The sequence below is a fragment of the Epinephelus fuscoguttatus genome, linkage group LG17 (assembly GCF_011397635.1).
Source record: "Epinephelus fuscoguttatus linkage group LG17, E.fuscoguttatus.final_Chr_v1".
Taxonomy (NCBI): domain Eukaryota; kingdom Metazoa; phylum Chordata; class Actinopteri; order Perciformes; family Serranidae; genus Epinephelus; species Epinephelus fuscoguttatus.
In genome coordinates, this window is record NC_064768.1 from 16593350 (window position 1) to 16608534 (window position 15185).

Genomic DNA, 15185 nt, shown 5'->3' on the forward strand with positions numbered 1-15185 from the left:
CAGTGATTGACATCAGTGTGTATTTACTTGTGTATGTTGCATCTTGTGCAATGGGCGGCACAGTCTAGTGAGTGCGTGCGTGTGTTCATAAAATACAGATATGCATGCATCCTCCACCCATCTGTCTGTAAACATGTATAGATAGATAGATAGATAGATCGCCATGTCTACTAGCTCAGCAGCTGCCTGTTCCACCAGTAAGGCTGACCTCTGGTGGCATATGATGTGCACTACATACAATACATCCCAAATACAGCATCTCCGAAAGGGTGTAATAGAAAGACCGGCATCAGCAGCAAAAAATATCTCAACAATTATTGGATAAATGGCCGTCAAACCTTGTAGATATTCATGCTCCCCAGAGGATGAATCCTCCTGACTCTGGTGGTCCCCTGTCTTTTCTTCTAGCGCCGCCATGAGGTTGACATTTGAGGTTTTGACATTTAAAACTCTCGATGCAACTATTGGATGGATTGCAATGGCATTTGGTTCGGACATTATTATTCCACTCAGGATCAATTTTGATCTTCTGGGTGACCCCCTGACTTTTTCTCTAGTGTCATCATTAGGTCAAAATTCAAATTTGCCCAACACTGTGCTTTATGACCAAATACCTGCAACCCTAATGATGTGTTGTGCTGTATTTTGATCTCCTCTGTCCTCAGTTGTTTACCTGTTTTTGTGTCTGGATTTATTTGTTGTATGTCTATATGTCTGGCTGAGTGTGAGTACATTTGTGTTTGATCCTCTCCTGGTTCAGGTGCATTTGTGTTTGTCTGTCTGGGTTGCTGCTTGTCTGTTCCTTTCTGCACCTTCTGTGTGATACAAACAGTACAGAACTGGCACTTCGGTGCTGTGATGTAACACAGCAGCTCTTTGTTGTGTCCGTTTTGTGATGTAACCACTCTGGTATTGTTAAATGTTGTGTGTCTAAGTCCATGCCTGTGTGACAAAGCCAGTGAATGAATCTGCCGCTGTTTACATTCGCACAAGAGTGTGTAATTGTGTGCTTTTGTGAGTGTGTGTGCACATCTGTTGCTGTGCATACGTGCTACACTCTTCGTTGGCAGAATTAGACTTGTCTCTGGCACCGCTGACATTAATACCTCTGGCGGCATTGTTCACTAGTTATCCTCCTGTGTTCTGTGTGTGATGTCAGTCTGTGGTAACCAGGGCAGAACAGAGAATAAAATGATAAAGCAAAGCGTTGACCTGAATGGCATGGCTCAGAGCTTTCTCCCCGATTACACTGTGAGGCAGCAGCCAGTCAGTGGGTAGACTTGAATGAGGTCTTTACTTTGAGCTGATAACAGGGATTTCTGCTGTAATTCAGGGCTTGGTCATATCTTCAAAGCCGCTAGAGGCACAGACAGGTTATGACACTGCATGTAGCGTGAGAGAAAATTGTTGTCTCCAAATAGCAGACCATGGAAAGTGTCACAAAATTGCCTTTTCTCATCAGTCACTTTGTGTCAGCCTAGGGCATTAGAAAACCAAAGCCTGATGACGCACTGTTAGCAGTGGAGCCTGGAAGATGTCATTGAGAAAAAAATTGCAGTTTCAATGTAATAATTAATGCTTTGAAATTGGTAGTAAGTAATTGTACAGACAGTCCAACCCATTCTTATTGCCAGGTTGTCACTCTTTGGTGTCTTTATGAGATGCTGCCTCTGTGATGAAACACACTGTAACACATTTTTAACATTGTGAAACGGTCATGGTTCGGTTTAGGCAACACAACTACCTCGTTAGGTTTAGAGAAAAAGGTCATGGTTTTGGTTAAAATAGGTAAATGTGTCACTGGTTTAGGGTTATATGTAACGTGACGTAAGGTAAATAACTTCCTTAATGTTGCATTAATCACATAAAGTTGACTTTTGGCGTCACATGGGACACGAACAACGTCTCTACGGTCAAAGTCCTGTGTTTCATTGACCCATCCGCCACCCCTCCCTTCCATCTGGGCTCCCAAGAAGTGCACCAGGGTTTGAAGCCAGTATTCATAGTGGCAAAAAGTGGAATTACACATTATGAGTCTGTCAGGTGATTGCCATCGGGCCCAGAAGATGAGGTGAGGTTTTTACAGTAACGACAAAACAAGGAGGGAGGTAGTATAAAGCATGGAGAGACATATGTTGTGTGTTATCTCTGTTGCCTTGCTGCTAGAGGGGAATACATGATTGGCCTTACATTTCTATTGGTAGATCATCAAATTTTATTGATTAGTGTGTGAAAATAGTGAGTGTGGCACATTTTGTGTCCCCACTGCCGTGAGTTGTCACCATAACAACTAACAAAAATCAGATTTGTCTTCGGAGACCACAGCAAACAGTTCAGTTTCCAATCTACTCTCATTCTATTTCTGTGGTCTTAAAGCTTTTCAGAGATCAGAAGTCAGTTATTACATCTAACACACACATTCTGCTACTTTTTGCCAGGGCAATTGGCTTGATCAATAGAGGGGGACAGTATATGTGCCTTGACCCAGGTGCTTTAGTAGTTGGTTTTGGGGAAAGAGAGCTTTTTCCATTCATTGTTCACACTTCTACTGCAAGTCTGGGGATTCACACTGGCAACCCTCCAAGCCCATTTCCCTAAGCTCTAGGATATTTTAAGTCTACTCTACATTTGGGCTAGAATTAATATCTTTAGTAAGTACTTGGTTTTTGGAGTGGATGAGTTCACTCCAGTTCAGTCCAGTTGTAGCTGGTCCAATTCAGTCAGACTCATCTGGGCACCATGACCTCATCATTTCACAATTGTATAATTTGACCCAACCTGAAACACTACCAACATACAGTCAGTCATTTCTCTCTAACCCGCCTACCTGTCTGACCCGAAGTTTATTACGTTTGTGTGTGTGTGTGTGTGTGTGTGTGTGTGTGCGTGTGCGTGCGTGTGTGTGTTTGTGTGTAAAAGAGACCTTCAAAACAGTTTGATGGTAATGAGAATTCATTTTGCGGATGTTAAAGCTGCCTACCAGCTGAAAGAATTAGCATCAGAATCAGCATCAGCCACACAGAGGGCACTGATCTGAATTAAAGCTCTCTGAATTATTGATTTCCACCTGCTGGGATCACATCCTGTCTCCTTTGTATCTCTCCTTCATGCCTTTACCTCTTCCCCCCCCCCTTTTTTATCCTCCCATGCCTGGTAAACCTCTGCAAAAAGAAAATTAATAAAAATGAAAAGTGTCAAACCAGTGCAGAGTAAAACCGCAGCCAGAAACCAATGACGGTGTCATTTGGTATCTGTGTGTTTTCGTCTGTGCAAAGTCAGTTTTTCGGTTTTGCCTGCATATTTGTGTCGATTTTGCAGTGAATGTGCATCTCAGTGGAGGTTAAGATTTGTATGTGTGCAAATGTCTAAAGCAAACCTCTTTTAGTGTTATTAATATTAATTAATGTGAGCTGTCAGGGAGGCCAAGAAACAATTCATCGCTCACATTATTGTATTAAGTGCTTCATGATTTATTAATGGGCATATTTAAGGTTAGAGAAAAGAAAAGGAAGGGAAAATAAAAAAGAAGGGCAAACTGTAAATTGATTCCTCCCACAAATACAAAAGTCTATTAAAGTAATTAGCGGGCGCATTGAAATGTGGATTCTTTGGCCTTTTTAGTTTTCATTCATCAGACGATCAAACTGTTGACACATCTCAAAGTGTAATTTTGATCCTGAATATTTTACTTTATTTATCTGATTAGAGCGATGCTGAGCTTCACATTTCTCTCTTTGTCCTACCACCCACAGGCTCTCAGCAAGTATACACACTGAATAATGCTGCAGTTGCATATATTCCCACTATAGATGACCTTAGTCTCACTCGCTGTCACTGCTTCTTTCATTGCTCCTCATCTGCATGCGTTACACGTCTGTGCTTATCTGTTTTCCGCCTCTGTCTATCTGTCAAGCTGAAGGAGTCCATTCTCCCTCCCTGTTTAATGTCCCTTCTTTGTACAGTATGTGGCCCGCCGTCTTTCTGTCTCTGACGCACCATCTGTCTGTCTGTTCTTGACTAACTAACACCAGTTGGTCTCCTGCCTCATCCCCCTCCCCAACCTCCCAGACCCCCTTCCTATAGGACTTGGCAAGATGCTGCATATCTATATTATTACACCTTGAAGAAATATGTCTGTATATGTGTGTCTGTGTGTACATGTGCTGCCGTGTTCCGTTTAATCGAGGCTCCCTGTTGGCGCATAGGACAAATTGATCAGTTGGTTTGCCAGCTGTCCTGGCAGATCTCTCCTTCTGTCTCTCTATTTCTCTAACAACCCCCTCTCCCTTTCCCTCCCTGACGCTCTCATTTCCAGTTTAACTTGTATACCTTGGCAATGAAAAGGCAAAGACAGGATAAAAAAAAACATGTCCTCTAATGATTTGAGTGGTCTTCCTTACAAGAATCATCTTTTCTTCACTGTTGGATGCATTTAAGGGATTCCACGTTCTCCCATTGGCAGGTGGCTGCTGGCCCATTTTTGACTGACGTGACCTTTGCTGGCATTGGCTGCTGGCGTGCCTTCGAATGATCCCTTGCTGTGGAAAATGATGGGCAGCGCGCAAAGCCAGCTCCTTTTGTTATCTGAGCTGCACATATTGTCTTGATACACCCCTATCATTAGACGCACGTTTCCAAGGTGGGCCGGCTAAATGTGTATCCACGCTGAATTGAAGAGATAAGTCAGAATTGCAGCCAGCCGCACATGTGGCTAGCCTGCTTTTAAGCATGATAGGTAGAAAATGCAAAACCCATTTCTGTTCTCATAGATCTATGCATAATTTTGCCTTGATCCGGGTGCTATTCACGCTTGATGTCCTTGGCGTGGCGAGGGAAGGATAGTGGCAGCACGGGCAGGAACAAAGAGAGTCTACTCCACTGCCGCTTGACAGGGTGTGTGTGTGTTTCTGTTATGTCCCCATGCTTCGCTGTGCTGTGAGCTGAAAGCGAGAGGCTTTTCTCTGTGTAATGACAGACATTAGAAAGTCGATTACAAGGTTCTTACAGCCGCGGATACGCAACTCGCAGGCATACACACATGTACACAGGCGCAAAGACACACTCGCGTGCACGCTCACTCTGGTCTGAGCCAGGAGAGGCTGACGAGGCCTGCTAATCGATGTGTGATGGCAGGCCTTTTGTGCGTGTGTGTGTGTGTTTTGTAAAAGTGGCTGAGTAAAAGAGGTGGGATAACACAGGCCCCCTTCATTATTGTGCTTGTTCCTTGGTGAACGTCCATAAGCCAAAAGCATTTTGGGACAGCAGCTTTGTGTGTGTGTCTCTGCACCTGCTGTGTGCACCTAGACTGGCCTGTCGTCTCCTCTCTGCGTAATTGACACAGTGCCAGAGGAGTGACAGGTGCTCTGGTGTCTTTCTCCACAAAACTTCACTTTCTGTTTAGCCTGGTTAGACCTCTAAATCTCTGCTTGTACCTCTAATTCTGTCACACTATTCAGGTAGGTCTGGTGACTTACATTGCTATGCTAACATTGGCTAATAATTTATTTAACTTAGTTGGCCAGCTCACTGATATATGAGAATCAGCTGGGACAACCTTGAATAAATCTTCTTAATTGCTTTAATTATTTGTCCTGACTTCATTAAACAGTCTTCTAGATGTTTTTGGTAAGTGTCCAATAGTGAGATTGCTCTCTGAGGTGTCCTCACACAGAAAAATTATTGATTTTGTGGTTTTTGCTCATCTATTATTTTGTTACACAAAGGCCCTTCATTGTGTGTTCTCATTTATTTAATCAGCGAAGTCTTTAGGGAAACAGCATGCATTTTCAGTAACAACTACTATTCTTTTTATAATACACTAACTGGGCTAACAGGCTTGGCACTATACATACATATTAAATTAATATCATGATATTAAATTTGATATTGTCTTAGATTTTGAATCTTGTAATATCGTTAGTTTCATTTCCTGGTTTTAAAGGCTGCATTACAGTAAGTGTTCTAGCTGTTTCATTGTTTGCCTTTAGCCACTTCCCAGCAAGTTCTCATTCCTGGGGCTTAAAGTACTGCCACACTGTCACACCCCTCAGCATGTGATATCGATACTATGCATGCATATCAATGCAGCCTTTATGCAAAGGTTTTGAAGATATGTCAATCCATCCATGGGAGGGACTGATGTCATAAAAAGAGTGAGAAAGTCCACATCTGGGGGAGGGAAGGTGGATGGGTAAAACCATGCAAGATTTTCATCCAGGACACCATTCGAGACAGTTCGCCTTTTGTGTGAAATCAAAAGTCAGTGTTGTGTTAACAAAACATTAGGTCACTTACGTACCTACATCCAACTAAATGTCAGTGTTGTTTAAAATATTGTTACACAATTTCCATAGAGTCGTTGCACACTGACATCACACATGACATAGTTATGTCACACTACATTATGTAACAAACATACTTATTTCAACCCAAAACATTATTTTTGCCAAGTAGTTTTGTTGCCTAAACCTAACCACAATAGTCTGACAACATTAACTGCAATGTTACAATGTGTTTCAGCTCTGCGTCACATAGACACGCTAAAGGGTGGCCTCTGCTGACACCTGGGCCACACTGCCTATGTGGGCAGTGCTTAACAGCTCCCTAGCTGAACTGCTGCGGTTCACATGCGAGTGGTGTTCACACAGGCAGCATTGCTGCTGCAGAGCTGCCTGCTGCTGTGACTACTGTATTTCCATAAATAAAAGCTGGTACTTTGCTCGTATAAGGAGATGTGCAAGCCATGGCAACAACACGATCATGACAATCTTTCACAATAACAAGTCTTGTGTTTACACGTAAAGGGATTCTGTCGACAGACACATTGTCAGAGGGCTTTTATTTTGAAATGGGAACAGAGGGCTTGATTTAAAAAGATTATACTTTTTCATGCCTGTGACAGATATAGATATTGAAACTGTACCAAGAGGTCAATACAATAACACACACATTCAATAATGACGTCAATACAGTTATCAAAGGACCATTATTGTGTTTATTTTTAGGTGAGATTGCTATTCTCTAATGTTCCGCTGCTGAGCTGCACCTGAGCAGCACTGCTCATGTGGGCAGCGTGGACATCTAATCTGTTTACACAAGCGCCAGAATAAAATAAAAAAACGAGGTTCCACAACGCACATGCACTGCTCACACAAGCAGTGTGGCCCAGACGTGAGGAGCACGACAAAGTGTCAATATTTGACAACCTGGGAATGAGAACTGGTTGTATATCCACATGACTGATGATTATTTATAAAAAATCCGATTAAATAAATATTTTGTGAAAGCGATGATAATCAACGCTACAGTATTTCAGTGCCAAGATATCACCCAGCCCGACGCTAACTGCACACTGGCTAACGTAGTCTTAGTGTTGAGTGGCAGGCACTTGTGATCAGTGAGGCTAAAAGTCCATCGTTCACCATCAGAAAATACCTAACAGAAGCCATAGCTGAATAATGCAATGGTAACAACTTGCTCAGTCATTTCAACGTCAGCTTTCCCTTCTTACCACTCAAACTGTGGGAGTTAATGCATGGAAACCGAAGCCTGTTGGAGGTAATGTGTTTTTAATTGGAGAAGGGAGAGAGAGGGTTATACTGAGGGAATAAGACAAGAGAGACGAGGAGGGGAGAAAGGGAGAATACAAAACAGAGAAGAAAAGAAAACCATGAAGAGTGGGAAAGGAATAAGAGAGCCAGATGTATTAGGAGAATAGAGAGAGCGCAGAGGAGAGAAAGGAAAAGAGGGAGCGAGCGTCCCAGAGCTGTTAATGTAGACCCGCTGTTTAGTATACAGTCTCAGAAGAGAGGGGAGCAGAGCATTGAGCGGTAGCTGGCTGCCTGATTTCACACCCATTATCACCTGCTACAAAGGCACGGCAAGTGGAAAATGAAACTGCATACAGGGAGAGTGTAAAATAACCTGTTTTATTCTCTGAGTGTTTGTGAGTGCCTGTTTACGCACCGCCCATTGTCACACATGCATTGATAAGCTTCTGTTACATGGTTTGTATTCTTGCGTGCTGCACATGTAAGGTCATGAGTGTTTATCACCCTCGCCCACATTCTCACCTTTCATAGTCTCTCTCTCTCATGTGGAGTTGTCGGGTATCACTGACTGTACAGGGAGATGTGTGACAAGAAAACTAGCAGATAAAGTTTGAAATGTGGAAGACAACAACAAAATTAAGTTTGGGGTTTTGCAGTTGCGTGCCGGCACATTGCCTCGGCTTGTTTTCGTTTGCTTAGCTGGTTCAATCCGGTGGCAGCCTTTGATGCCATTTGCCAAGGCCACTGATCACACGTAATGTGAGAATTGTGTTTGTCAGATGGATTTAGCCAAAGTCTCCTCTACTTTTCTCTCCTAATCATATCTTTTATCTCATCTGTACTTCCCTCTGGATCCACTTCCTTTTTGTTTTTCTCTGCATTCATTCCTAATTTGCTCTCTCATAAATTGAAAGAGAGATTAGAGCTTTTTTTTTTCCTTTGGCTTTCAAAAGCTGCTGTGCTTAGTGGAGTGCTGGAGCTTCTTTGCAAAGAAGTGAAAGTGCAAAAGTTATATAAAAAAAACTTTAAATATTTTTCTACAGAGCTGAAGTTTTTTATTGACCTCTCTGCTATCTAATGCTTCTAAATGTTTTTTGCACCATGTGTGATTTATGTATTCATCCCCTGTGTACAAAAAAGGACTTTCAGTGGGATTTCTCTTGTTAAGACAAAGGAAGTAGGACTTGTTGTATCAAATTGCTCATGTAGTATATTTCTGTGTGTTCTTCTCCAGCGTGTCCCCGTGGCTCCTACAAGATGTCCTCCAGGCAGCAGGAGTGTTTTCCCTGCCCAGCCAACAGTGTCGCAGAGGAGGAGGGATCGGTGGTGTGTGTGTGTGAGGAGGACCACTTCAGAACCCCGCTGGACACACCCTCAGCACCATGCACAAGTAATATGATAAGAGATCTTTATAAACTGCACCTTTTCCCTTTACCAGTGACTATCACACAGTGTCACTTGTGCACTATGTCCTTTTATCTTTGCACCAGTGCTGTGCCTGCTCAAAACATGCCTAATCATAACGGGCCAAAGTTTGACCTGTGTTGTTGCTGCTTGCAGCTTTCCCGAAAGCCGCTCATAAAAACAGCTTCACACTTAAAACCATGCTTCAGTGGGTCTTGGCCCTAACAGCTTTGGAGTTATCATGATTTTTAGCTATGAAAAACACTGAATTTTGTTGCTACTCTAAGTCCTTGTACCCCGAACTTAGTTACAAAAAGCCTCACAAAGCACTTTAAAACCTTGCAACTAAAGGGTATACTAGTTACTGTGATCTTTTAGTTCTACTTCAGAGGAAAGCATTGTACTACTTCAGTTACCTGACATAAACTGGTTACGTTGCACATTCAGACTTTACTTACAAAATATAACAATTAAAATATGATGCATTATTATTAATTAAATTAAAGTAGATTGTGCTGAAATTGCCTTTCTTTCACTCTAAGTAAAATCTGAATGTAAGACATTTACTGTTCAAGTGTGGTTTTATTAGTTTTACAATGATTATTAAGGGGCGGCAGTAGCTCAGGCCATAGGGACTTGGGTTGGAAACCGGAGGGTCGCCTGTTCGAGTCCCCGTCCGGACCAAATATGGAGCGTGGACTAGTGGCTGGAGAGGTGCCAGTTCACCTCCTGGGCACTGAATCCCCCAACCGCTCGGGGCACCTGACCAAGGCAGTCCCCTCACTCTGACATCTCTCGACTTTGTGCATGTATAGGTCCTGTTTGTGCATGTGTGTGTCTTTCTGACCTGTGTGTTAATGACAAAAAGAGTGAAAAAATTGAATTTCCCCTCAGGGGGATTAATAAAGTATATAAATTCAAAACATTAAATTAAATTAAAAAAATTCGAAGTTTTAATTCAGAAAAAAAGTTAGAGAAAGGGGGCGATCACACAGAAATGAGACGCTAGAGACGCGGACGCTTCAAAGACACTTGAAACGCTGGAAGCGCTTATTCAATGCGCACTAGACAAAAAAAAAAAACAGTAAAGAGCGCCTGTGGAGCGGGGGTGCGTGCGCAACACACACACACACACACACACACACACACACACACACACACACCTCCTGTCATTTCCCTATGGCTCCCCTTGAATATAGTGTTTCCCTCAAAGACAGTAGAGACAGTAGCTTACATGAAACTATCACGAGCTATCAAATCAAATCCAACTTTGTTTATATGGCACTTTTCATACATAAAAATGCAGCACAAAAACTGTGAACTACGAAATAAGGTCACCAGCCCTCTCACATATCCCATTGTCTGAAAGTTAACTAGCTGCTACGACGATATCATCGTCATCAATTACATTGTACTCACCAGACAAATTCGTTGCGCTGCTCGCACAGCTCCATGCATGTCTCCTCCTGCGTTTGTTCAAGTACTGAGGTGTGCGTGTGTTGTATAATTCTTAAAAATCAAATATTGTCAGGATAAATTTCTCGTCTTCGGATTGCATTGTGTTGTCTGTCGCTGGTAACTGCCGTAAAATGCCGTAACTGACCAAACTGCCGTAACGTTAACTGACACAACAAAACAGAAAGGAGGATTTGATTGGCTGCCTGGGCCAATGACGACAATGACGAATGGTGCTACTGGCGTCTGACGCTCATAAAGTTGAAAATATTTTAACTTCTCAGCGTCTACACACGTCTACAAAAACGTGCGTCTAAAAAGACGCCGGAAAAAACGCCTGTCTAAAAAGACGCTTGAATGCCGGTCAGACGCGCGGTATCATAGGAAAACAATGGTTTTACTGGCATCGCGTTTCTGGCGTTTCTTCTCAGTGTGATCGCTCCCAAAGGGTGAAAGTAAAGCAACATCCCCAAATTACTGAATCTGCCCTTGAAACACACTCTGTCACAGCCACTCATGGTCAGAAACGTGTGAAATACTCTTTAAATAAGCATATTAGTTGCTTGCTTTGACATAACCACAGCAATTAAGTAGATAATTGATTAAATTAGCAAAGATATATTGCCAATGGGAACGCTATTAGTTTCATAAGTTAGTAACATTATGGCAAGCTTACACATGGGATGAAGGTAAAGACATCCAACTCAGTCCGCATGAGTGTGGCTCTAAAATCGAGCGTAGATTTTATTAGTGGGTGTGTTTTGTGGATGGTATTGTTACTAGTTTTATTATTTACCATGGCGAAGAACACAACCCAAGTCGCAGCCATTAAGAAACATGGTGAAATACACGTGGTGAGATTCATTTACTTATTCAAGTTTATTAATATTGAACGTTTTGTGTGTCCAAATGGCACCAACTTAGACAATGCACCTCCTTGGGTCCTCAGCAATACACCCGCCAAGTGTGAAGGAGATCAGATGAACCAGTCTGAAGATATGTCAAGGACAGATAGGCAGAGATTCCTTGCCTTTTGGTTAGCTCAAGAGAGCAATTTTTATGTTTTTGAGCTAATCATCAGCCTTTCATATGTCTGCCCTTGCCTCTTTATCCTTAAAGACCACTCTTACCCGTCCTTCACCCTGCATCCTTTCATCCACCTCCCCCTTTTTTCCATCTTATCATCTCTTTGTCTGACCTGCACCCACCTCTCCAGTCTCTGTCTCGCCATCTATCCTCATTCTCCCATCCCCATCTCCTCCTCATCACCCTATTTCCATGTCTCATCTCACCCAACCTTCACCTCTCCTTCACCTCACACCCCTCCTCTAATATCGCATTCCTTTCATGTAGAAAAATCCATCCGAAAACACGTCAGATGTTTCCTTTAATCATCCCTGGAGCAAGGGAAAGGATTCATGCCTTGTGTTGCTCTGCTGATTATAAAGTTGCAAGATGGTCAAAGAGTTTTTAACAGCTAAAAGCTCAAAGAATGTGCGCACTCAAACACATGTCACTTTTTCTTATTTTTCCACTGATAGCGTCAGTAAACACTGAACATTTGCTGTCTTGTTTGAGATAGACTTAAAAAGTAAGGCTTTATTTTGAATTATGTTTAAGATGTAGTAGAGGTTAAGGACATCAGATGAATCCAGTCCTTGTTTGACAATTATTTGAGTTAATCTTCCATAGAGAAAACATCATAACATGTATGATCATCATTGATCATACATGTTATTTTAGTTTTTAGTTCTTCCCCCCCTCGTGACCTCTAGCTACACCCCCTTCTATTTCATCTAATAGTATACACACATTATGTATCCATCCACTGCAGCAATTTTCTCTGCCTCTTAACCTTTATCCCTTTTATCACTCACCCATCCTTCATCCCTCCTGCCATCTCTCCTAACATTAGGCCCACATTATTTATTCGTCCAAAAAGCCTGTCGCCCCATTTTCTCCATCTTTTTGCTTAACCTTGGACATTTTCCATATTCCTCCACTTTTTATCCTGACATTACAGATCCATTTCCTGCTATACATCCATTACCCAACCCTTCACCGGACCTCCCCATCTTTTTCTACCCCCCGGCCACTTTTCCTTTTTGACCCCTAAACACACGTGTCCCTCCTTTCCCTCTCTCTTTGTCGTCGTAACTCGGCCACTCATCGCTCTTCTTTCCACCAACTGCCTCGTCACATTTTCCTTCCTCTTCATCCTTTCATCCATGTGCGTTATCACCCCATTATTCTTCCCTGTGTCAAACTAAAATCTCATGCTTCTATCCTCAAGCGGCAAACTCTATGATCTCATCCCCAATGTCCGCGCATTATCCGTTCATCCGTCACCTCTTACCTTTTCTCGCCCCTTCTCACATACTGAATTCTTCTCCAATAAAGATGCACCACAAGGCCAGTAAGACAAAGACCATACAGGGTAGCCCTATCGATTCCTGCGTGGGGGAGCAGCCCATTGATATAGCTTAGTAATTAGATGGAGGAATAATGGGCTCTGTATCCTGTGAGCACTCAGGGCGGTAAAACAGTTGGGTCACAAGGTCTGTGTTTGTATACATTCACATTCGCTTGTGTGTACATGTGTATGTGTGAGTGTGTGGTCATATAGCTTTTATGGTAACGGTGATGGAGGGGTGTAATTACAATATTGATCGCGGAGCTCTCTGATCCCAGTGTGATAACATTTATAGCAGCCTAATGACCACATTAATTACACTATTGATTTGGTAATTATGATCATCCCCAGATTTGGCTAATCCACCACATGGTGCAAATGGAGAAAGAGAAAGCCTGATAAATCTGGAGTTGTAAGAATAATAAGAGAAAAAGGGAGATTTCTCCAGATGTATGATATTTGATAAATGCACCTTATTATCTCAGCAATTAAGGAATAATACCAGTGTAACTTTATCCTTCTCCCTCTGCCATTAATGCCTTTGAAGTACCTATAGCCTGCTGCGGTCACGACAGCTCTCTCTTTGAAATAACAAATGCTTTATTGTATGAAAAATCCTTTCAAAACAGGTGATAGAACTTAGCTACATTTTTTCAAACGAGAGCCATCTTGTAATACTTTGCGCTATGACTAATTACCATCGTTAGTGACGACTATTTACAAATCATCCATTACAGCGCATTATTGAATATTCCTAGTGGCAGTGAAGACTCAGTAAAACTTTGGAAACAGTTAAAGGAAATGTTTCACTGGGGACACAAATATTTCTATGTAGTCAGTTTTGGCAGAGTGGAGCTACTGCTGACAGGACTGCAATGGTAATCATTGTAGCATAATAACTGTTACGACTACAAAGAAAGAAAATATTTTAAAGTAATGCATAATGTTTGGCAATGCGCGTCTCTGCAAATGGATTTCTGAAAACAGTGGGAGCCGATGGCTTCCAGGAGGAAGGATGGAGTTGTAGCACAACAGTTTTAACTACTGATTTATAGAAATACATAAATGCAGACTTTTCATAGGCCTTAATGGCATTAGTCTAAAAAAACATCAAGAGCAGGTTTGGATTTGCTTCAATACATCGTAAAGGAATACTTCACCCCCTAAGTGGTCATTTGCAATTACTCACCCAGTGCTATGTTGGATTCAAGAAGAAGACTTTGTTTTTCTTGCATGCCTCCAGTGAACAAAGAATCCAAATATGGAGAAAATTCTTGATATATTGAAGTGAAAGGGCTGAATCTGAACAACTCTTTAAAACACCAAAGTCACATATCAGCCCTTTTTAAATAGGAATTGTGCAATTTTGCAGGAAAGCCCAATCGGCCTTCGTTCAGCATTGGCAGTATAAAAACAAAATCAGGGAGTGCAGCAAAATGCCGCCTGCCTACTTTTGTTTATACAGAATGCGCCTTTTTCGGCGAAATGGAGGGAGTGAGCAAGTAACAAAACGTGTAGCTCAGCATGTGACATAGAAAGTGACGTACTCTGAGGGAAGCCGCTGCTGGTCAGTCCTTCGGCGATTCTCTCATAAGTCGGCCCGTCCTTCACCGTTCCTGTCGTCTGACGGTTAATGGCCTCTTCGTTTGCGAGGGCACCGAAGCCGCACAATTCCTTGTCTCCCCAGTTGCTCATCTTTACAGTGGTGGTTTGCATTTCGCCCATGCTCATTCCTGCTATCAGCTGTTTCCTGTTAGTCCACCACCAGTGGGTCGCACGTGCAGTGTCATCAACAGCTCCTCCCACAAGTCTTCAACAGCCCCTCCCGTTGCAGAAGGCCGCCTCGCTCTTTTTAAACCAAAAAGGTTCCACCAATATGTCTACCCTACGCGGCGGAAAATTGGGCACCTCGGATCAACTCGCCAGTCTGGCTCTGTGTGTCTAAACGCTCGCAGCTTGCCGGCAAAACGGCCCAACATTCACTGAAAACCTGGCAGTGTAAAAGGGGCTAAAAATACAACCTAACTGATTGAGGCAGTGGTACACAACAACTCCTGCGTTAAGTGAGGTAAAATTATTGTTTCTGTCACTAGAATCTGTCTTTAAGAGCGCATCGTTGGAAAGGGCTGCCTGTTCAGGAAGTCCTGCATATATAGGTATACAACTGGGATATGAAATGAGACTTGGATTATACTGCACAAGCTGTGCAAGTTAGTGAATGGATGTATTGAGAAAGTTTTGTTGTTTTTAAAGGCGGACTCCTTTCACTCCAATTCCTCAATAATTTTCATCATTTTTGGATTCCTGATTCAGTGGAGGCATGCACGAAAATCTTCATGAATACAACATTAGATTCACACTAT

The 15185-nt window shown here is 42.4% G+C and overlaps 1 protein-coding gene across 2 annotated transcripts in view; it reads left to right on the forward strand.

Moving 5' to 3' along the window:
• The window catches only part of LOC125904788 (ephrin type-A receptor 7-like), a 214877-nt gene that overhangs the window by 126919 nt on the left and 72773 nt on the right, over window positions 1-15185 (forward strand). For both annotated transcript variants that reach the window (XM_049602421.1, XM_049602422.1), the window contains exon 4: window positions 8785-8940. In XM_049602421.1, the coding sequence (XP_049458378.1) occupies window positions 8785-8940 (156 nt within the window). The remainder of the gene's footprint in view (window positions 1-8784; window positions 8941-15185) is intronic.